General features: G+C 37.8%; 3 protein-coding genes across 3 annotated transcripts in view; 1 reads left to right on the top strand and 2 right to left on the bottom strand.

Moving 5' to 3' along the window:
• Positions 1-693: 693 nt before the first annotated feature.
• Positions 694-3,106, bottom strand: LOC149043611 (uncharacterized). The gene has a single exon (XM_089210403.1). It carries the CDS (start codon positions 2,921-2,923, stop codon positions 833-835), a length of 2,091 nt encoding a protein of 696 aa, XP_089066529.1. The 5' UTR covers positions 2,924-3,106; the 3' UTR covers positions 694-832.
• Positions 3,107-11,361: 8,255 nt separating this feature from the next.
• On the top strand, positions 11,362-13,749 carry LOC113672499 (uncharacterized). Its single transcript, XM_027188785.2, has one exon. The coding sequence runs from the start codon at positions 11,514-11,516 to the stop codon at positions 13,605-13,607; it is 2,094 nt and encodes a 697-aa protein (XP_027044586.2). The 5' UTR covers positions 11,362-11,513; the 3' UTR covers positions 13,608-13,749.
• Positions 13,750-17,068: 3,319 nt separating this feature from the next.
• Positions 17,069-19,617, bottom strand: part of LOC113672490 (uncharacterized) — a 3,674-nt gene continuing 1,125 nt past the window's right edge. The window contains exons 2-3 of the mRNA XM_089210397.1: positions 18,941-19,028; positions 17,069-18,627 (exon numbers count right to left, since the gene is read on the bottom strand). Of these exons, the coding sequence (XP_089066523.1) occupies positions 17,600-18,627; positions 18,941-19,028 (1,116 nt within the window). The 3' untranslated portion in view covers positions 17,069-17,599. The remainder of the gene's footprint in view (positions 18,628-18,940; positions 19,029-19,617) is intronic.

Here is a 19,617-nt window from a genome sequence, read left to right as displayed (position 1 = left end):
ATATGTCCCATAGATTTCCCATAGAACTACTGTCATGGGAGGTCTTTGGGAAACAAGAGCTGAAATGGTTGAAATATGGAGAGTGAATGCCCCATAGAGATCCCATACAGTTTTCACAATGGGAAATCTATATGGCATGATGAACACCTGTCAGCTGGTATGGGTAATCTATGGTATACTCTTCATAATGAATGTCCCATATCAATGCCATAGGTAAGGACAGTTGTGGGAATTCTTATTGGTATGGGATGTGTATGGGAACCTTATTCCCATAGGTTTCCCATAAAATAAGAAGCCTTCTATTTTCTTCCCATGCATGTCCCATAGTTAAAAATTTGGTAAAATTTGGCCCCATACCAATTCCATATACCCAGGTTACCTTCCCATACCATTCCCATCTATGGGTCAGATATGGCCCAAGCAGTCCCATACCATTCCCATACTTTTGCTTTGGTAAGGGAGAGTATCAAAGGTTAATTAGATATCATTAACTGAGTTGATAACATCTATACGCCACCGTAAAGACGATTCAAAGCTGAAGTTTCGATCGTTAGCCTCCTCATCAGAGCTGTCACCCTGTGCTTGAGTTGTCATAGAAGTTTCATTGAAAGTGAAATGTGATCATCGCAGTAAATTTTCCAATTTAAGCAATTGGAAAGAAGAAGCCTGAAAAAAATCAGGGCTTCAACGGGATTCGAACCGGTGACCTCCGCGATACCGGTGCGATGCTCTACCAAATGAGCTATGAAGCCACACATTGGGAGCGAGGTCAATTTGTTGAGTTTATATCTTCCCGTGCAGTGAAATGGTGTGAAGTTTTATGTGAAATAATTCATATTTGTACTGCGGTTGTAGATGAAAGTGAAATGTGATCATCGCAGTAAATTTTTTTTTTTTTTTTTTTTTTTTCATTGATGAATTTGTCCACAATTTTTGGAACCTTTTCCTTCATAATCTTTTCTCGCATTTTTTTCTGCCATTCTCCATCAATGTAGATGTCTACGATCTTGGGAAACACGACAGCGAGAAACGCTAACAAAGTTTTCATCAAAGGCGTCGTGTCAAAGCTGGACGCTGTCACCCATGAAAACATAATAAACACAGTAGACACGATCACTGTGATCTTCAAAATTAATTTATAGACACCTTCCCAGAGAGGCAAAAGTTTTTCACATGCCATTCCGAAGAGTTCTTTTGGAATTGCCATCACGTTGTCAAGATCGTGTGTATTGTTAGGTAGTTCTGACTGCTGATCAGAGGTGATAGGAACATCTTGAACTTGGGTTCTTTTTGAGTCCTTGTAGCAATCGTATAAAGCCAGGGCAAGCTCGTGGTATGTTTCTGTAAAAGAGCTGTAGCTTGACCAAATGTAATATAAGACAGAAACGAAACAAGCCAAGTAGGGAAGATGTTCCTCTGAGAGAGAGAGTAGGCAGACACGTTCTAAAGCATTCCAAGCACCGAAAGCTGCTAATCGCAAAAGATAAAAGGTACCAATCCATGAAATTATGAAGAGGCCCGCAGCTATGAAGTTGACCATTTTTGTATTTGCAGCCGGTCTCGGTATGGATTGATTCATAAATATAGAAGTTAAAGGAGCAGCTAATAAACTTGCAAAAATCATTAATACTGCTGCCACAACGGGTATACAGAGCAACATAGGGATTAATAGTACAAGACGAATCACATAATGTTTAAAGCATCTTTTGGAAGGAATCACCGTGACAGGCATTTTGAAATATCTTAGGAAACGCTTTTTGCAAAACCTCGACAATTCTACCAAGATCAAAGGCTGGAGGCGCCAATGGTTTATAATAAGTTTAGAAATTTCATCGTGATAAGGAAGCTCTTCTGCCTTAAGATGATCACAAAGGACACAATACTTTGGTTTCGATGACCTAATTTCAAAGCCATAAAACGAATTTGAAAAGTTGACAGCATGATCTGACCTTTCTGAATAAAATGATAGGAAAAAAGCATGAGCACAATAACCAAAACCGTACACTATGGATAAAATAATGGAAATAACACTATGTTTAAAATCGGTAAAGACGGTTGCAAAGACAACAAATGGAAGAGGTACTATAAAAGCTCTCAAAATGAATCTGCTTGCCTTGTACCAAATTCCCTCTTTTCCAGAAGAGAAATAATTTCCCACAAAGCTTCGGAGACTAACGGGACTTGCTCCCTCAAGAATGATATGAGTAAGGCCATCTAGCACGATTTCCGTCGGGTAGAACAGACAAAGAAAGGCCGGAGAGTAATATACGAAAATTATGATGAATACAGACGAGAAGAAATTTAACACTATCTTTGGCCATCCTCTGAGTTCTAAAGCTTCTTGAAGTCTTTTAGTGCTGTTCGTCCTGCCTGGTTTCGTAAAATTCATGCACAGTCCATGAGGATCTGTTTCCACAGTGTGATAATCGATGCTTTCAAATTCATGTTCTAAGTTAATAAGATGACAAATGGCAGAAAAACGGTTGCTGTAGTCCATAGGGCTTGAAACAATCGTACTCACTGGTTTCAAAGTACAAATGGCACGTATTTCTCTGTGTTCTTTGTGAATAAATGTATTTATCGCACTTTTATTCGATGTCATTGAGTTAGAGAGTAGTTTGTTTACCAAACAGACTTGACAATGTTCAGAAGAGGATTCGCTTGAGTTAACAGACATCTTGTTCGTGCATTTGTCGTCTATTAGCTTCTCGTACTGTACGCTAAGCTTGATTAATTTGTTGTTCGCTGTCGTTGAATTCGCCATTTCTCTTTTAAGCATCGTTAGATCAGCCATGTGGACGAAACAATTCCACTTACACCGTATTTCACTGCCGGGGCTGTCACGGTAGATAGGCGAGTTGTCCACGACGTGACCCAGAGCAACTATCAAGACCACAAAACGAATTTGAAAAGTTGACAGCATCCTCAAGGATTGATAGATGTGTACAATCGTCTAAATAAGACTATTTTTTCTCCTTCAAACAAACGCCGTGTTGATTTGCAAGGTTTGCAGTGACTGCACAAGCGGATTAATTCGCCGAGTAAGCAATATTTTTCGTTCGCTTGCGTTTTGATAGATGTTCACGCGATGGTTAAATTAAGAAATAGAAACTGAAAGTCAAATAGAATGACCGGATTAGTCGATCCGGTCGATTTTTTATTTAATGGAATTGTTAAAATGGGTTAAATCTAAATTTGTTATGATCCTAAAAGAGTGGAATTCAGGATAAAAACAGAATCACATTTAACAACAAGGTTTGCAGTAACTACACAAGCGGATGAATTCGCCGAGTAAGCAATATTTTCGCTCGCTTACATTTTGATAAATGTTCACGCGATGGTTAAATTTAGAAATTGAAGCTGAAAGTCAAATAGAATGACCGGAAGCAAATGGGCTGATGGGAACGGTTTCAGATAACCAAGAGCGGATGGGATAATTTCCGAAATTGCGTAAATGTAGGAGGGCTCCTGCAAATGGTATTGTGTAAATTAAAACAGAACATGGATTAGTCGAACTTTATTATTTTGTGAAATTGTTTAAATGGGTAAAATTTGAATTTGTTATGATCCTAAAAGAGTGGAAATCAGAGTAACAACAGAATCACATTTAACAACGAAATTTATAAACTAAAAATGAAAGAAGGGGCAAGATAAAAAGGTAAATGTGCTTGTTTCCCAACTTGCTGTTGAAAAATCCTCATGCCTGAAGGAATCTTTGGAGCTGGTTTATCGCTGCATGGGTACTTAAATTTATCAACATTTTTGCATTCCTTTTTGCGGTCTTTCAGGTGGTAAAATCTTCTACTTCTGTCATTGGCGCATTTTATGTGTAAAGAAAGACATAATAAAACTGTCGCTTAATTCAAAGAAATATAAAAAAAAAATTCATATAAATGACACAATTTTTTTTTCGTGATTCCAAGGTACAGTTTCACAAATCAAAGCATGGGAAAAACAACCTATAATATAATTTAAAATTAGTAAGTAATGTTCTTTCTTTGAAAACCTTACATCGAAGATGGTTAATATTTGGTTTAATAGAAGAAGTTAATTTTAAAAAAAAGTAGCACAACGTCAGAAATGTGTTATTTGATCACAAAATTTTTGACAATGTTTAACTTATGTGACCCATATCCCCATCTTTTATCAACTGGTAGAATTGTTCGAAAGAAGCCATCCTCACGTATAATACTGCGAAGACGAGTGTTAATTTTTTTAACTTCTAATATTTCATGATGCACACCTTTTCTTTTGTTATTCAACAATCTTTGTTTAACTTACAACCCTGATGAATATTAAGAAACTGAAAGTCCTAGTTCTTTTAATAGAATTAAAGGCAAGATAACAAGGTGCGCGTGAATAGCTTCATTTATTCCCAAGTAAAACTGCGGCTCTGTTATGAAACTTTGAGTGGGTGTTTTGTCTTCACAACTGTTCCATCATAATATGGTAACCCATAGGCGCCACAGCAATTTTGATTTTTTTTTAAAATTGTATTAGTTAAGTTCCATCACAAAATACCCACGGCCGCAAAACTTACATGCATACTACTTTTTGATTAATTACTCTCGATGAAAAAATATCGAAGAGTAATTCAGTGGGTGGACATAATTCCTATCCTGGATTTAGACTAGATTGTCGCAAGACTTACTGACGCTTGTAACACACAATTTGGCATCTATCTCCATAGCTTATTCTAGGCGTTCAGTTGGTGGAACACTATTAAACGAAACCCAATAGTAAAAACACTACTGAAACTAGTAGTTGTAAATAGGACCTGAAAAAAATCCAGGCCCGTACGGGATTTGAACCCATGACCTCTGCGATACCGGTGCAGCGCTCTACCAATTGAGCTAACAAGCCAACTGGGAGCTGGTCAATGAATTGGGTACAAATAAACATCCAAGTGAATGAAGAATTTAGATATATGGAAATTCACATATTTGCACTGCGGTGGAGAGATGAAATTAGAAGATCCTCGCAACTAAGAACACTACTGAAACTAGTAGTTGTAAATAGGACCTGGATTTTTTTTTTTCAGGTCCTATTTACAACTACTAGTTTCAGTAGTGTTCTTAGTTGCGAGGATCTTCTAATTTCATCTCTCCACCGCAGTGCAAATATGTGAATTTCCATATATCTAAATTCTCCAATAGTAAAATTAAAAGCATTATAGTGGTGGGAGAGCGAAAAGAGCGGGAAGCTTGGATGGGGGCGAAAAAGGGAGGAATGTTTTGATTGTGCGTAATTCTTTAATATCGCGCTCCGTTTTACCGACTGGAAGACTGTAGCAAGCTACCGTCTTCGATGCAAATGCATCATTGAAAACAACCTTTCATCTTCTGTTTTCACCAGCTGCATAATTCTAGAAATTTTCGGGTAGTGAAATTTTGTATTTGCATCCCCAAGGAAGAACTTCTTGATAGTCGGCAAAAAAAAGAATGTCGTTATCTAGTTGGCATCGTGTTATCGCCTGAAAGAAAACATCTACAGTGGGCCAATCGCCATATTGATTCACAATGGCCAGGTGATTACACAGAGTCCTTCCCACAATCCTTTTGAATTGGCTGGTCATCTTTGCCGTCACAACAAAGGGTTTACTATATTTCTGGCCGGTTTGGCGAGTACTAATTTGCTGAGGGGCTGGTTGTTCATTCGATTCAAATCGCAATAGAAGGAAGGTTAATCCTTGAGGTTGGATTATTTTGATCCATAAAGTCGGTGAGAGCAGTTGCCATCGTACTGGCATCTCGCGCTTTGCTGATTCAACCTCCGGTAATCAGCATTCATGACCATTACAGTCATTGCTATCAAACATTAATTGCTTGAGTTATCTCGGTGTTGTTACTAAACCGTGAGTCATGAAATGTTCATAAGCGATTTCCAGTTGAACAATGAGGTAAAACAAGCTTAAAAAAGTTTAAAGTTTTAAAGTTTTAAAACTTCTAGTTTTATTGTCTTTACCGACTGAACAACAAAGCCTCACCTTTGGAGCTGATTTTGCAAATTTTTGTAGGTTCTTTGTTTTCCCGGCCGTAAAGAAATCTTATCATAAAAGGTTTGCATAAAATTGGATACAAGAGAAGCTATTTGTAAGTGAACACTTTGAAAATCAAGCTATTAGTTCCTTTTGCATAAGTCATTTGAAGAACTTTGCGTCAGGACTGGAAGAGGGTCTTTCACGTCCCATGACTGAAAGAGGCAAAAATTTAGGGTAATAATTTTGGAACAATATACTGCATCCTGCTTGGGATGAGTCGACGAACGAAATGGAAATACCCGAAGGCGCCGAAAGCGGTTTACTGCTAGATTTTCCGCGGGAACATAAGCCGGAGAAATCAAAGAAGAGTGAACCGAGCGAAGGGAACAGCGACCTGCAGCAGCTAGAACAGGCACTCAGGCAGAGTATGATGTTGTCCAGTGAAGTAAGCGAAGCGAGGAGAAATGTACCAGCGTGCTCGTACATCGTACATTGTTTTGAGAACTTATCGTTTCGAGTGTTTAGCGTTTCGTTTCAAGTTTCATAGGGCAGATGTTTCTATAGTTTACTCTGAATCAGGAGATTCAGGCCTATAAGCGAGGGAATGATGCAAGAGAAGGACTGGACGGTACTTCTTACATGGGTTCCAGAACCACGAGGTTTTTGGAAAAGGCGTTTTTGACTAGTCGAATTGAGTAACCGTAAATTAAAGATATTTTATTACAACAGAATGCGGTTTTTCACTAATTGCAACAAAAGTTGTGAGTAATTGTTCAACACGACATAATCTTTACTTGACAAGAATATTATGAAGAGAAATGTGATACCATCAATCTTGGTGTCTAAAGCGTTAACCATTACATAAAGAGATGTATATTATAACGATTAATAACATTGCAAAGGGCTTCACAAAAGCACATAATGGCATAACCACCATATTGATACAACACTATATTGCATATATTGAAATACTTGAAAAAAATTACGCGCTTCTGATTGGCTTAAAATGAGTGTATTCTCGTGTAATACGAGTGCAAAGTTGTAACACAAGTGCAAATTACAGATAGCACTTGCGCGCTTTCAAAATTTACGTCTGTCTTGACTCCGTGATGTTTTCTCATATACATTATTAACAAGTAACAATTCTTGTGCAATTTGATGTAATAAGCACTTGAAAATTTTTCAAAGACTACAAATTGCACTTGCCCTACGGACTCGTTCAATTGTGTTTTCTTTGAAACAATTTACTCTTGCCTATGAACACCAAATTGCACGAGAAATCATTACCTTTATCAGTTAGTTCTCTTTTTAGTCACACTGAGCGCTCTTATTTCAACAAGAAATATGGCTGATGGTCATGTGACTGCATACGATCTTATCTAAACGGATAGGTAAATCTACTCGTTACTTGTCAATGTTGACCATATTTCCTATGTTCCAGACCCATATGATAGTTTAAGATTGAGTGTCTCAAAGAAATTTGAAATTGCTATCAGATTTTTAATTCACTTTGTGTAAATTATGCTGATATCATTGTCGAAAATGACTCCTCTTCCACAAAAGAGAATGTTTGAAAACATTTACATTTACATTTACATATATCATCTTGCAACATCTATAACAGACATATTCGCAAGCTCCAGACAAAAAATCTATAAACATATCTATTGCATCTTTGATCTATTTCGTCTTACTTTCTTTCATTTTTCTTTATTTATTTCTCTTTTTCTTTCTTCTTTTCTTTCGCTGTCTTCTTTTCTATCTTTCTCTGTTTCAGTCAAATGCCCCGTCCAAAATGTGTACTTAACGTTGATTGTCAATATCATCAGTCTATGTTTCAGTGGCTCAATTTTGACAACGAAACGAAAGTCTATGACCACACATCCCATACACCGGGGAATGCCTTACTGAACTCACTCGTAAATGCCGAAACAGGCCAACCATAACGCGCAATGTTAAATAACCCCTTCAGTCTTAACAGTCATGATCTTCTTGTACCTATGAAAAATTTTACGAGCTTCAATATTTTTCTGCCTTGCAGATTGAAATATCTCAATTATTTTGGGCAATGAACCACTCAGTACCGTTAGGAGAAATCTTTTAGCAGGTTCAGAATTAATGCTGGTTTCGATAGAGAAAAAGAAAAACTGAGCTAACAAAGCCAAGAAAAACGTCATTCTTAACAACAATTTGCAGATCATTACTCTAATAGGTATCAGTTGTGTGCATGCTCTTTCGAAAGTTCTTTTGGGATGATTACCAAAGGTGAAGAAATAAAACTTAAGTTTGCTTTTTCTAATGTTTATATGGCATTAAGCCGAGTTCCTGGTTTTCCCTGGTAAAGGAGCTGTAGCAAAACGAGGTTACTTGTCCACGCTTCTTTTCTTTTTCAGTACAAGAAATGTTGGTTTACAGTTTTCTGGAAAACCTCGTTAATTGACGATGAAGAAACAGTTGAAAAATGAAAGATAAAGACGAAATGATCGTAACATAACTAGTGATCGATGTTCTGTGGGTTTATTAGACAAAATTCAGAGACAATGGCTTAATTTTTTTTAAGGCATATTGTATCACAAAAACCAAGTTTCGCTGCGCTTATTGATCACCAAGTATGGTGTGCTGTTTACATCTATTGCGTGTTGGCCTTGCCCCACTTGACGAGAAACAAAGGTTAAATGCAAATGTGTAATAACTTCACATCAAGCATTTCCATTACAGAGAATCTATTATCAATTATAAACAGAATCTATAAAACATTACAATACATGTTTAAGAAATAGTTGGATATATATATCTTGCCACTGTTACGGCCAGTTATTGACTTGAGGCTTCTTTAGTTACCATCCAAGGATGCTGAGTATTGGCTATATGATTATGCCCATCAACAGAAACTTCTCCGGTAGTGAGGTATACCCTCGGCGAAGGTATACATCAAAGCCTTGCTTTCACAAGCATTTGTGTAAAAAGACCCAGCATCGAAGAGTAATCAGTGGTTTAATTTTCAATTCTGCCGTAGAAATATTGCACACTCTAAGCTTTTTATAAGTTGTTCCAACTTCACTGCAGTACGGTTAATAAAAATTTGTCCACAAATTGAAAACACTGCAGGCAGCCTCATTGGGAAAGGGCACCTGCTGGTATATCACTGAGTTAATTAATCTTTTCTATGCTAAGGTAAAGGTAAACAACTGTGATATTTCAAATAAAATTCTTTCCTAGTAGTTTACATGGTTTACCAGGTCACATGGCCTATTGGAAAATATTCCACATTGATAAAAGACATACAAATATCCCTGAGAATTTTGGTGTTTCTTAAATCAGACATAAAGACTGTAGTTGAGAAGCAATATTTGTTTGCATAGTTCATATGACTGTGATCTTCTGTGAATATTGGAGATAAGAATAATGACTGCAAAACAGGATCTGTAAACAGGAAAATATGACAATATTCCACCAAGAATATGACATTGAACAGGATTCACGAGAGACTTGAAAATTCCCTCCTCCAAATCTTGTAATGACTGCGAGGGTACATAAACAATTTATTTGGATCTGTTGAATGCAGGTATGGGGAATGGCCATCATCAATCTGGGAAGGGATACCCTTTTCACTAAGGATCGGGCACCGCTCTTCTTTTAATTCTAAATCGAAAACACAACATTATATACAGTTTTTAACATATTTATTTGAACTGTTATACATGGCAGCTAAAAGACAACAAAAATGTAGGTCAATCAAATTTTAAAATATGACAGGTGTTGACCAATAATTTGATAACTAAATTAGAACGGATACCAATGTCATCATGAACATTTGGGTAATATTCCCTCCACCGCATGGAGTTTTTTCCTTTACCCCAGGTCTTCCCTGTGAGATCTTCTGAATGATATAACAATAACCAAATTTCTCCATTGAAATTAAAAATAAGAAAGTTATTATTTATCAAGGAGGTATCAGGAAATTGGCAAGCAAATCAGAAGGGAAACTCATATCACTAGGGATTTATGTGGTTCGTTTTGAAACGCCCTTTTTTATACTTTACTCTTTCGTTTGATTGTTTACACTTTATTTAATGATCATTTGAATCACGTTTTATGGTATCCGTAATAATTACATAATAATCGATGTTACGTAAGTTAGATCGTGTTACACATTTGATAAATAAGTGTCCTGATTATGTCGAGTTAGTTGCTATTTGCTGTCAAGAGAGTGCTACCGTGCTATCTTCTAAGCTACAAGATATTTTCAGCTATCCTAGCTACTATTTAGGAGCTTCACCAAAGTAAATCATGTCATTTTCTGTTTATGTTTCGCATGACAAAGAGGTCACATAGGTATTGCCTCCTATTTGGTAGGTGGATACCAAAACACTTCGAAACCGCCGTCACAGCGTTTTGGGCGACCGCAATGAAAAGATCTCACCTGTTAGCTGTAAATAGGCTAAAATTTTTACCATTAGCTGTAAAAGCTATTACGCTATTAAGACCCTCCTCTAGGGATGCCCAAAACATTAAAAGTAGGCTTAAAAGAAGTCAGGGACAAGTAACAATTGTCGTGAGGACAACTGATTCCTCTCAGATGTTGAAGAAACAAGCTCCTCGTTAAAGCGATGGAGTCCTACAACCAAAACACAGACACGAGTATTTATAACGGACTAAATAAGCAGGCGAAACCTAAGCAATGCCCGGGAAGCTGGCTACAACAGTAACAAGCATCTCTACATACTCGTGTCTGTGTTTTGGTTTAATGCTGCTTACGTCAACGTGTCACGCAATAGTCACGCATTTTGACCACTGTGATGACGAATATCGTTGTCGATAAGAGAATATACCACGCTAAACCACAGTCAATTGGCAGGAATGGCAGATTTTAAGAACTCTCTAACTTTCCATTCTCTTAATCAGCTATTTATATCCTAAACTCGGACGAAAGCTCACAGATTCACTCCGAATCACGAGTTCCGCATTTGGTAACTGGACTTAGTTTTGCTTGCCTTTTTACGGTCCATTTGTTCAAAAATCTTACAGTTGTCTCTTTCACTAATGCATTCTTTGTGAAAAGAAATTCATGGTGAAATTCTTTTGAATGAAATACTCTTCTTACGCTGAATTCCACGCTTAAGGAGCACTGCAACTTACAAAAGGTTTCACTCGTCTAATAATTTCATTGAGAAAGAATCATTAACTTAAATTATTTTTCATTCCACAGGAACCCTTATGTATTTGGGCAGTTTTCATCAGTCTGTCTCTGTGGTCTACGTTAACTACAACCACTCTTCCCCCACCCTCCCCCACCCTCCCTCCCCTCACTATCCTATTGCTTCCGGTCATATTATTTTACTTTCAGTTTCAATTTACAAATTAGTGAATTACGTGAACTTTTCTTGAAGCGCAAGCAAGCGTAAATAATGCTGATTCGGCAAATTTATCCGCTTGTGCAGCCGTTAACACGTCTTTGGTTTTAAAGGGGATTTGATATTTCACTAACTTTAGCCTCAGTTAGACGGTTGTAGACATCTATCGATCCTTAAGGATGCTTTCAACCTCTCGAATTCGTTTGGTGGTTTTTATGGTTGTTCTGAGTCACGTTGCATACAACTCGTACAGTTACAGCTCCGGCAGTGAAATTCGATGTAACTGGAATTGTTCTGTCCATACTGCTGATCTAACAGCACTCACGCGTGAAATGAAAACCTCAATGGCGACCAACGAATTGATCAAGCTTGGTGTACGGTACGAGAAGACAGTGGACGACAAATGCGCGAACGAGACGTCTGTTCACTCAAGCGAATACGCTTCTGAATATTGTCAAGTCTGCTTGGTAAACAAAAGACCTTCTCAATCGACTACAGTGATTAAACGCTTGATAAATAATGTATTTTCTAATGTAGATCAAAGAGAAATTCGCGCCATTTGTAGCTTGAACCCAGCAAGAACAAGTGTTTCAAGCCCCAGGAACTACAGCAGCCGCTCTTCCACCATTTGTCATCTCATTAATTTAGAAGCTGAATTTGATAGAATCGGTTATAAAGCGGTGGAAAAAGATGATCTTCGATCATGCATTAATGTTACCATATCAAACGGGACCAACAGCACTAAAGGAGCATTGGAGCACAGGGCATGGCCAAGTAGGGTTTTGATTTGCTTTTCTGTCGTATTCATCGTAGTGTTCATACATTACTCTCTGGCCTTCCTTTGTCTCTTCTACCCGACGGAGATCTTGCAAGATGACGTTCCATATGTCAGTCTTGATGGAGCAAGTCCCGTCAGTCTCCGAAGCTTAGCGGGAAATTACTTTTTCTCTAGAAGCGAAGGAGTCTGGCACAACACAAAAACATTCTTTTTGCGAGTTTTTATCATACCTCTTCCATTTCTGTGTGGTGCAACATTTCTTGAATACAAAACTAATAGCTCTTTTAAAATGCAGTCATCCATGCAAGGATTCTTGATAGCTTCCAGTTTTTGTTATTGGATTCAGGCTTTTTACATATCGTTTTACTTGAAAAGGTCAACGAAGGAAAAGCTTTGCTGTGTTTGTGAGTTGGTTAAACCAACAATCCTTTCATGTCAAGATGAACTTCCTCGGCTTATCATAAATCATTTACGCCTCCAACCTTTGATCTTTATAGAATGTTGGAGGCTTTTTAAAAGGTGTATGGTAAATTATATAAAAACATCCGCTTCGGTGATTCCCTCCCGCAGAGTTTCTATTATCTCTGTGCTTCGTCTTGACCTTTTTATCATTTTGTTTCTCTGTATACCCGTTGTGATAATAGTGCTAGTGTTCGTAGTCTGTTTATTAACTTTAATAGGTATTCTATGGACCTCTCCTGTCGCAGCCTTATGCTTGGCTCAATACAGGCCGAGCAATATAAAATCAAAGAGACGTATTGAATTAATCAAATTATTATACAGTTTCCTCTCGTGTGTTTCCATGTTGGGTGCCGCATTGCTTTTGCTGTTAGCAGCTTTCGGTACTCTATCTGCTTTACTAAGCGTTTTCGAACTCTCTTTTTCAGAGGAACACCTTCCTTACGTGGCTTGTTTCGTTTTTGTTTTGTATTACATTTGGTCAAACTATAGCCATTTTACGAAAACATACCACGAGCTTGCCTTAGCTTTATTTTATTATAAAAAGAGTTTAAGACAAAATCAGGTCAAATACGTTCCTCACAACTCTAATCAGCTGCAAAATTTACCCAGTACTGCAGACAACGACCTTGAAAACATAATGGCAATTCCAAAAAGGCTCTTCGATATGGCATGTGAAGAACTTATGCCTCTTAGAGAAGGCGTCTGTAAACTAATTTTGAAGATCATATTGATCGTGTCTTCTGTGTTGATTGTGTTTTCTTTGACCATATTGTCCACCTCTGAGACTACGCCTCTGATGAAAACTTTGTTGACGTTCCTCACTTTATCGTCTCCTAAGATCGTGGCTATTTACGTTGATGGAGGATGGCAGGAAAAATTGCGAGCAATGGTTGTTGAAGAAAAAGTTCCAAAAATTGTGGAAAAATTCTTAAGTGAAACCTCTGAGACAAATCGTGGACAGAGAGGCGGAAATATAAAGACCGACGAAGTAATTTTAGTAACTGAAGACTGCAATGAACTTGCAAGCATGTAGTCCTTTAAGAAACCAGTTAATGCCTTTGTTAAACCTACTATACTGCTCACACATCCTTGTTAGAGTATCATGCTTCACTTTCAAAACTTTCTATAAGCGTTAACTATTTCGATTACCGCAGAAAAATTAAAAAATATAGTAGATATTGGCATAGGGTAAAACATGGACTGGACCCTTTTTTGGACCATTTTTTGGACCATTTTTTGGACTATTTTTTGGACCATTTTTTGGACCATTTTATAGGGGGGAAGCATACCATTAGTACTCAGGGAGGGGTGGGATGCAGTCTACTAGTACTGAGGGAGGGGTGGGAGGCGGAGTGTTATTACTCAGGGAGGGGTGAGAGAAGGACTATTGCTAGGCAGTGAGGGGTGAGGTGGATGTAAGAGTAAACACTACTTGTTAATGGAGCTTTTACTCGATTTCATCGGCTGTGATTTGTAAAATATATGGTAAAATAGTACCAAGTCGCCAAGATTCTGATATTAGATCAAGTGTGATAAAGTTTAGCAGAAAGCGCAGAAGTTATGTGATGAATATCTCTTTTTCTTGTGTTATTAAGCCAAAGATATATAAAGTACCTTATTAATCACATTGATTGCTGCTTTTTTGTAAACATTCCACTTCAAATTCACTTTTGACTATGTGTTTTCGATGTTATTTTTTATGTTCAATCTCTTAGACCCCCGATGTTGGGTGCTCAATAAAGTTTGTATCCACAGTTTGGTCTTTATATTATGCAGAACACTCTTGTGTCGATCAAAATGTCAGACTGACTCAAGGCTTAATATTTCACTACTTCAGACAAAAGCATTTCCGCCTGGTCGAGGTCATTCAACTCAAAACATTCCCAGATATTAATCCGTTAAGGCGCTGACATTTTCTTCTGTAAAGTGCCTCCCTGAGAAAAATAATTATAAGAAAAAAATTTATGGCAGTGTTTGATACGCTGAGATGTTTAGAAAGAGTTAGATAACCAAATAGACATATCGAGTATCATTTATAAACTTGATGAAAATCAAGAGTCTGTATTTTTCTAATTGTAAACATGCGTTATTCACTTAGCGTGGGGTTAAGATGGCTGGATGATGGTCGAGTCTATTTCGCTTTGTTATGGCTGAGATGAAGGCGAGGCCCTTAAAAGCCCGCTAAGAAAAAAGAACGAGGCTATTATCCAGCCATCTTGGCCGCACAAGCTTGGTCAACAAAGGATCTATTATTGTTTCGTCGATTGATTTTTACAAATTAGCTGATTGATATTTGATTGTAGCCTTGATTGACAATCGATGGCGCAATCATTTTAGTAAGTTTACCTTGAGATAAAATGACACGTTTTTCAGTTGTGAAAGAGAAAGTACTATTCCTCGCCGACCTGTAGTTTTTCTGCTGGCCCGTCTAGCTGACCTGTTCTGTAGTAATTTCTGACTGGATAACGCCACAGAAGTAAGTAATTTGTTTTGTAACCAGTTTGATTTTCAGTATTGTAATTTCGTATTTTCCGCATGTAATTTCACGAATCGCTCGCCATTAGATTTCTTAAGAATTATGTATTGTCTCTTACAGATCGAATAAAATCAAAGAAAGAATTATGCGATTCGTATCAAGTCAATTACTCGATAGCCACTTTATCCCTGGACCAATTATATTTTGCAAAAAGATATCTCTTCAACAACAATTAAGAACGACCTGTTCGTTTCGAGAGCCGGGAAATAAAGCCAACTGTGGTTGTAGCACAATAAGCTCTCGAGAGTCATTTATGTTTTCTTTGTTTCGATTGTCCTCTTCCGCTTTTTGCGAATCTATCGCCACCATTGTCCAAAAGTTTCAAACTTCGCTCCACGCAATTGTTTGTTTTGCGGGCGCTGCCACCAACATGGGCGCGCGTAGATATGAAATTTCTCTTCGAGTTGAACACGAGAATAGAAATTCCATATCTACTAGCAACCATGTATTATTTTGTTTATCATATCAAAAAAATAGCCCTCTACTGAGAAGAAAAGCCGACTTCATTAATGAATGAAAATAAATGAATCGACAATCCCCGAGTAACAATTGTAGGGTGCGTTAGTACTAACCCTTCAGATGGAAAAATGTGTCGAATCATGATTACAAAAACAAAGATGGTCTTAATTTTCAATTTTCAAAATTCTCATTTATTGAGTTTGTTCTTATCGACAGAAGAAGTCTATCAGGTAAATGGCCAAAATCGGCCAGAGGCAAATCTTCCAGTTGTCGATTTTCATTCTCAGCCGAGAGAAATGCCAACACCAAAGCCGCTGAATATTTAACTTTCGGTTTTTCTTTTAGTATATTGTTTTCTTCCCCTTCTAGAAAAGTTTGAGCCTCGCTGTCTGTCAGCGATACGGATTTTTTTAGCGTTTTAGCCGCCATAATTCGAGGATTCTCAAGACAAACAGCTTGTATCGAGAATCGTGAAGGCTTTGCCGTTCATTCACCAACCTGACCGAGTGACGCAAGGGCGAGTGACTTTTCAGCAGCTGATTAGCTATATCAACACACATAAAAAAAGGATATTTTTTCAGTATGTTGTTACGGCTTTTCTCAGGGCTGGAAATCCCTGTATAATACCACAATGTGATGAATAATAATAATTGCTTATTAGAAAGTGAGATAGCCCATGATTCTTGAGGCAAACAGGGCAAATTTTTTTAAAATGGCATAAAATAATAAGAAATCAGGGTACGAAGGGCTTGAAAAGATTTATCCGGTCAGAATATAAAATTCAGAAATTGTTTTGCCTATATCCCCATCCTAACCCTTATCAAAGTAAACAATTTCTCGGTAGAACCCATTCCGACTTAGAGCGCTGCGAAGACGGGTTTTTAATACTCAAATGCAGTTCAGACTAGACAAACATAAACATACCAAAACATAAACGTACTGAAACGTAATCAAACTTACCCATTGAATCAACTAACGTTTTTGAGATGTCGCAAAATTGCAGTAGGGCAATGAAAACTCTTTGGAACCAGCCGGGCAATTTAATTGAAGACGTTTAATTAACCCGCAGACGAGATGAACATGTAAATATCCTCACAACTCTGAACATTATGTTGCGACTATAAGTTTGCGGGAGTTGGCTCTAGAACTGACTCGCTCAAGCAAGAAGGACCGAGAATTTTCTTCGGAATTTTCTTCTTTATTCAGCTGACTGCTAAACTGCTCGACTGCTCGACTGCTCGACTGCTCGACTGCTCGACTGCTCGACTGCTCGACTGCTCGACTGCTCGACTGCTCGACTGCTCGACTGCTCGACTGCTCGACTGCTCGACTGCTCGACTGCTCGACTGCTCGACTGCTCGACTGCTCGAAATAAAACAGTCATATCTTCCCTAAAAACAATATATATCGTAAAAATGAATTTGTGGACAAATTTTAACGCACCCAGTAGCCACCCCCAACACGCTGATTCTTATAGGCAATTGTAAAGACTGCATCAGTTCTCCTTTTTAGAATGATTTATTACGATTCTCCAAAAGTCATATGCATCAGGTCTTACACCATCATGTCGACTCAGGAAACAGTCTTAAAACAGTCTAAAAACAATCAACTTACAAACTTTTAGCGAATGGTAGCTCAATTAAGCTTTATTTCTAACGCTACACACCCAAAAAGTCGTCAAACGCAAATTTTCAGACTAGAGGAGGTTTTCAAATTTCTTCGTCAGCTTTGTCTCTAAATGTTCTCCTTGAGAAGTATTTTTTTAAGTTTTAGTTTGCATCACTCCCTGTCTGAAGCTTTCATCACGTTTGAAGTCTACAATATGCCTAGTGTACGATCAAAACTGCGCTAAATTACTCTTTTAATTTATTTATTTATTTTTTAAATCTAACTCTGACAGTGTGAAAGCAGTAGTATACAATCACTCGTTAGAATGATTTTGCCCTAGACTAGCCTTCAACAAGTAAAACTAATTGAAACAATCCTTGTTAGCTCTAGGTTCATGACGTATAATTAACTAATTGACAGCCTTATGGCATCACTTTTCGAATATTGTTCAAAATCTTGGCCATGTTTAACTTTCGACCCACGATGCGCTGAGGCTTTTTCAGCCATTTGCTTTCCTTGGTGTCGTAGTAGTTGTCCAGAACGTTCATAGACCATGGTATTTTAGCCCTGCGCAGTTCCTTTACAAAGAAAACGGCAAATTTGATGACTTCTGCTTGTGTTAATGTTCCCTTTATGTTATCTTGAGGCATCCATGCACCAAGATAAGTCCGCAGACCAGTTACGTTTGTGAAATGTGTTGCGTCGTTAATTGCTTTTTTGACATTTTCTTGGCCTTCACGTTTACCGTCTCCGCTCCAGTACTTCTGCGAGCCAGGCGTTTTGATTGGCCCTGAAGCATAAAGATGCCACTCGGCCATCATGTATGAATCATTTTTATAAATCGCTGGATCGATTCTATCTAAGTCCTTCGCAGTTTTTCCTGGCGACGCCAGAATAATTATCCGCTTCGCGTTCTTGCCACCTGTAGCTCGGATTGCTTTTGTCACATCTTTGGTCCACCGGTTATACTTATCGGTTCTTCTGCGGAGACTGTTGTTGCAAAGTTTTTCTACTATCTTCTTCTCAGTTTTTCCTTTTGAACAAGTGTCTATTCCAAGTTCTGTAAATAGATTAAAACTCAGTCTATAGTCCCTGTCTTTTAACTGCCGAGCCACCGCTGTCCACCAGGCAACGTACGCGTCATGGTCCTCCTCTGTGGCATAGGCTTCTGCGTGATGGTGAATCCAGGAGATGATAGGAATCACATCGTGTTTCAGACAACCGTCCACAATGGTTGTTAGATTGCCAAGAAACCATTGGAATTCAACTTTGGATGAGTACAGCTCTGCGTCGCATCGAATTCGTAAGTTACTAAACCCTTTATCGTGGATGTCCTCGATGTTTTTCTCAGAGTACTTTTTCATTGGCTTCTTTGCAAAACTCTTAAACCAGTTTGTGGAAAATCCTGCGCGAATCTGGCTTTGATACTCTTCTGCCGATATTGGATCATCTGTAAAAGAATTTTCATGGAACGTTATGATAAAATAGAAAATGCTGAATGTTTTAAATTTTTCGAGAATTTATTTCTTTTAATCTACGTGTCAAGTTCATTTCATTGCATGCTCGGGCATGCACAGATTATCAAAATTTTTTTTTCATTTTTTTTCAAGATACAACCTCTATTTTTGACTTCTGATATTTTCGTACAAGTCAACTTGCTTAAAAAATGCAAATGATCTGAAGTTATTCTATTTTTTTTCCTTTTTTATTTCTCGATGAAATCACATTCAGCGTAGTATTGGCAACATCGTTTTAAGACCCACCTTGTCCACGAGCGATAGCCACCGTAAGCAGCAGGAAAAACAATGGATGCAAAACCAGGAATCGGGGCATCTTTTGTTTCATGAGTTCCTATTGTTCAGCACAAAAAAAAGCAATTAGGGGCTATTGAATTTATTAGTGATGGTCGACGTACTTTCCGCGAAGGTGGGAAATTGTTATAAATCTTTAGCCTTTGTAAATACTGCGTCTTTTCAAACTATATTTTTTTCCAACGCGATTCGAAAACAATACACGGTCATATATAAAATAAACAAGATCCCGGGAGAGCTGTCATTGCTTAAACATTTAACTCCCACGTGCGACAAAGAAAGAATTTCTCCTTACAAAATCGATACAATATCAATCAGATAAGTGATGAGAATAAAGAAAAATATCAATTTGGGGATAATTAGTTGATTCAATGCTAAACTCTCTGAATTAACATTGTGAGAATTGTATGGTTGACAGTAAGGAGAATTACAAATTTGATTTGGGAGTTGAAGGGTTGATTAACACATTTGGATGGGATTTTGTAAACAAGGTTTGGCTCTTTAGATACGGGTGCGTTTTTGAGAGATACATTGTTATTTTACTGAGCGAAAGAGGACTTCACTCTCAGAGCTCCTTGCGGTTCGATTTTTTTTTTTCGGACTTACGCAACGGACTTCGCCGAAAAGAA

The sequence above is a fragment of the Pocillopora damicornis genome, chromosome 6 (assembly GCF_964200805.1).
Source record: "Pocillopora damicornis chromosome 6, jaPocDami1.2, whole genome shotgun sequence".
NCBI lineage: Eukaryota > Metazoa > Cnidaria > Anthozoa > Scleractinia > Pocilloporidae > Pocillopora > Pocillopora damicornis.
Note: the sequence above shows the minus strand (reverse complement) of the source record. Positions and strands in the feature narration are given on the sequence as shown.

Coding starts and splice junctions, on each gene's coding strand:
- LOC149043611 (XM_089210403.1), bottom strand. CDS start 2,923: ATGCTGTCAACTTTTCAAATTCGTTTTGTGGTCTTGATAGTTGCTCTG.
- LOC113672499 (XM_027188785.2), top strand. CDS start 11,514: ATGCTTTCAACCTCTCGAATTCGTTTGGTGGTTTTTATGGTTGTTCTG.